Genomic DNA, 4,585 nt, shown 5'->3' with positions numbered 1-4,585 from the left:
TGTTACGCTGTCAAAACACAGAGTTTCTGACCAAGATCCAGTTCAAAATCCCAGTCAAAAGGCCCAGATAAGGAATATTCATTTACATAAAAATGTATTTGTTCCAATAAAGCACTGTTAATTATGTATATTGCAACAGAGCGATTATTGGACCAAATGAGAATGGTCACATTGCTCGGGCATATAACCTCAGGTCAAAGATTAGAGGTCACAGGTTAGTGAGTACATAAGCCCATATGGATGATTTAAGGTCTTGCATTCCTTTGCACTGAAACAGTAATGCAGTCAGAGCATGATTGTGAAGCAGTGAGACATGTTTTTTTACATGACAAGGCTAGTCATGAATTATGACAGGAAGGAAAGTGAAAACTTAAATGAGTTAAACTTAAACTAAATGTAATGTGTGAACTAGAGCTGTCAAATCGATTAATCGCAATTAATTGCATCTAACATAAAAGTTTGTGTTTATTTGATATGTTTGTGTATATACAGCACTGTGTAGTAGAAAACTGAGAAAGTGAGCAAATTTGAAATATATGTAAATATGAAGTGTGTGTGTATATAATAGAAGAAAAAGAAGCCAAAAATGATGAAGAAAAAGAGAGTGAGAAAAAGAAAAAGGTTGAGAGAGAGAGAGAGAGAGACCCCTACTGTTCTTTATCATGGCCTCGTGCTCTTTGAGCCACTGAATGAAAACAAACCGCAGCGGGTCTAAAACTCTCGCTTAACGAAAACAGTAATAGCCTGATTTTGAGTGCAAACTAAAAAAATGTAGGTAAAAGTTTGTAAAAACAAATGTAGGCCTAGGCTACTCTCCTGTTCGGGTTGACTTAAAAAACTCTATTCGCGGATGAATATGACTTTTTAAATTTGTTTCTCAAATTCTTATTAAGTTCATTGCAACGACAAGTGTTTGTGTAAATAAACATGTTGGTTTTTGCAGCATTAGCAGTGCATTTGCCAGGTTGTTTGTTGCACGTTCATTACAGGCCCACTGTTGTTTTAAACGCCTCGCTGTCAAATGGCCGCGCAATAAAAGCAGTAAATTCAGAGGATAATCACCGGCCATGAGTTAGCCTACTTGCAGGTGCAGCTTCTGTTTTTTTTCCCCATTGAAGGTTCATATTACTCCACGAGCTCTTAAAAGTCTATTTTCTTGATCGCTTTCCATAATAATAATGATAATTAATAATTAAATGCAAAGTCTAAAACGTGTTAAATAAATGCCATCTAATTGTTTAAACATTTAGGGCAGCAATTAAACAGAAGTTTTCAATTTTATTGGATTTATTTTATTTTATTTTACAGTAGGCCTACATCTAGACACAACATACAAATAAAATAAGTTTGTACGATTATAAGTGATGTTAAAACTGAGGGGAAACAATCTAGCAACAAGGAACATGACAAACGACATGAAACAATATAATACAAGACGATGAATAAACGAATTTAATTAGGATTTAATATTATAAATATAAATTGGAGATTATAATTACATTTACAAATAAATCGAAACACAAAACCCTTAGCCTTTTACTGTGGAAAAATACCATGATATAGTGATGGTACAGAAGAAAATACCATGGCACCAGGCTACTGAAATTCAGCCCACACACTTGATTTTCAGGTGTCTGCGTTCCAGTGTAATTATGAATTTAAGAACTGTGTAATAATAATTAATAACTAATGTACTTACTATAGGGGTAGGGTAGGATTTGGATTTGGGTTAGTTGCATTTAATAATGCATAATTTATATTTATTTACACAGTAACTATGTAACGTGTAAAAACAACAACGATGTAAAATAAAGTGTTACCGAAATTTATTTAATGGTGTTTACATGGTGCTCCAAGGTACTTCATAGAATACCACGGTACTGCCCTAGTACTGTAGCCTACCTGTCCAAAGTAAGCCTACTTGAATACTTTATGGTTTTCTTTATCATTTAAACATATGTCTGTCCTTTGAATGTATTAATTTGTTTGTAAAACGATTAACTATTAAAATTAGGTATTTTGTGCTCAAATATGATTTAGCGAGTGTGTGAGAGACAGCTTTGTTTATTTGCATATGACTGACCGCTCCTCCCTATAAAAGACCGCGCGCACTTCTCCTGCTTTAACTGCTCGCGCAAGGAATGACTATAAGGACGCACATCAAGAGGATCTTTTAACATGTTATGAGGTCGATCAACTGCTGAAAGTAACATCAGAGAAACACACATCAGGGTTTGGCGATGCAGTGTTTGTGTGGCTAGTGCTTGACAACAAGCCATAATTTCCTTTTGGATACTTTGGATACTTCCCTCTCGGTTTCATCGAGCTCTTGTCCAAACATTTTTTTAGTGATGGCATTTGCCATGCTGCGGCCCATAGCGACTCATCTAGCGTACTCGGATGTTGCCATGATGTCCGAGGATGAGGAAAACCGCAGCGAGAGCGACGGCAGCTCGGAGCAGAGCTACGGTTGCTGTCCCAGTGCGGAGAAGCGGCGGCGGGTGACACTCAAGTCCACGGTGGGCGGTGTGGTTATAGTAAAGCAACGGAACGCAGCGAACGCGCGGGAACGCGATAGGACGCAGAGCGTCAACACGGCTTTCACGGCGTTACGGACTCTTATTCCCACCGAGCCGGTGGACAGAAAGCTGTCAAAGATTGAGACTCTGCGCTTAGCCTCCAGTTACATCTCACATCTGGCCAATGTGCTCCTGATAGGGGATGGAGGAGAGGACGCGCAGCCGTGCGTGAGCGCGGTGTACAGCGCGCAGGGCGACAGCGGAGGAAAGCAGCCGCGCACCATATGTACTTTCTGCCTCAGCAGCCAGAGAAAAGGGGTAAGAGACCATTCAAAATTATGATCATCATGGGAGATAATGCATTTAGTTACTGATACTGTCTGAAAAGAGCAATAATAATAAACATTTATCTTTGTAATAGTAAACATTTATGGATGGCAAATGGGTAGGATGTGGGGATATACACACCTCAGGAAGTGTGAAGGACCCTTGAAATGTAATACAATGAAATTAAAGAGAGAAATTTTAAGAATGAAACAATGTATAGCCCTAAAATAGTCCAAATTAACTTTTTATACTTTTTTTTTACTTGTGCATACCCCCTTGATAATACATTTGGTCACATATTTGGTGCCAGAAGATAATAAAAAGTGTAAAGTGTAAAATCATTTAAGCTCCCTATCAAAAATTATAAACCACAACTGAGTTGGTTATTGAGTTGGCCCAATAAAAAGAAAATGATAGAACAGAATTGGCCAAAATATCAGAAGGATGGCCTAGATTATATATTTGTTTGACCTGACATTAATATAACCTTTTGTTTTGTCTATGTGTGCTTTTGCAGGTAAAGGACGGGACTGACTGCGTCCGCATGCGGGGAATAACTTCATTGCGCGTGACACGCCGGTAGCAGCGGCAGCAGCGCGTGAGATGAAACCGCCACTCAGGGAGCGCGAGAGGTGAGCGAGATTCCTCGCGACGGAGATTTTCGGAAGACTCGCCATTCAAACAAGCGTTGGTTATTGTATTTGTACTTTTCTGTGTGTTTTTGTACAGAGATACGAACATTTAAAATGCAGTGCATAAAATATTTTTTTTTTTTCCTTTTTCGTTTTCTTTTTTAAAAAGAGAATTTATACATTTTATACACAAATTGTGAGAACACCATGGTGAAATAAAATATATATTTTTCAAATTTCAAATGTCCTCTGTCAGTTATGCGTGGATGGCACAAGAAAAAATAAGCACTTTTGTAAATGTTTTGGGTTGAAAGGATTTGTCTTTAAAATTTCATTTCTCCAAAAAATCTGGTGACCAATAGAATACGGTCCTTAGAGTTAAGCATCAATTAAGTTTTCATAAATTTATAGCACAAAAATCAGCTCAGTGGGACTTTAACATAATGACATATAGCCTAATAGTATGGATGATTCAGCTTCTATATCTGTTATAGAGCATTTATAGTGATTTTTGTTGGCTGCTGCTTTTCTGGGTAGGCCTATGTATCCCTTTCCTTCAGGGTTAAAAATACAAACGTGTCCAGAACAAATACAACCAAAAGATGGAAGAACAGTCATGGGCCCAGGGATTTAGGCAGGGCTTCAAATCAATCAGAAACTAAAACATTAATTCAAATTCAGATAAAACTCATTAACTATTAACTCCTCTCATTCTCTATGTGGTCCTTTTGTCATTGTTTAGTATGTAACTTCTGTGAAGGACAGAAACAAAATGCTTTTTTAATTCTCTTATACATATCTCTCATTCTGTCTCCATGTGTTTTGGAGATCTGGGATGTATTAGTCACGGTAAATACTACCCTTCGGTCAGCATGGGGACCTGCTGCAGCTGTGCATCTGTGAGCTGCATAAATCACCATGAGGGTCAACTTGGAAGGTGGGGTGGGGGTAATATAGAGCAAGGGAAAGTGTAAGAGGGGGGATTGATAAAGAGAAAGCAGGGTCGAAGGTCTGGGTGAGGATTAAGCATCCAAGCTCTTGGATGAAAGTCATAGGTTACTGTACATACAAGTTGAGTGGGTCAAAAATAGATCTGTACAATTGTTA

At 38.1% G+C, this 4,585-nt stretch overlaps 1 protein-coding gene across 1 annotated transcript; it reads left to right on the top strand.

Annotated features, from left to right (window-relative positions):
- The first annotated feature begins 1,923 nt into the window (after positions 1 to 1,923).
- Positions 1,924 to 3,718, top strand: tcf15 (transcription factor 15). Its single transcript, XM_084086364.1, has 2 exons — positions 1,924 to 2,837; positions 3,364 to 3,718. The coding sequence occupies exons 1-2, from the start codon at positions 2,352 to 2,354 to the stop codon at positions 3,427 to 3,429; spliced, it is 552 nt and encodes a 183-aa protein (XP_083942490.1). The 5' UTR covers positions 1,924 to 2,351; the 3' UTR covers positions 3,430 to 3,718.
- Positions 3,719 to 4,585: the final 867 nt, after the last annotated feature.

Source organism: Abramis brama, assembly GCF_963993115.1.
Source record: "Abramis brama genome assembly, chromosome: 16".
Lineage (NCBI taxonomy): Eukaryota > Metazoa > Chordata > Actinopteri > Cypriniformes > Leuciscidae > Abramis > Abramis brama.
This window is presented reverse-complemented; position numbering and strand designations above follow the sequence as displayed.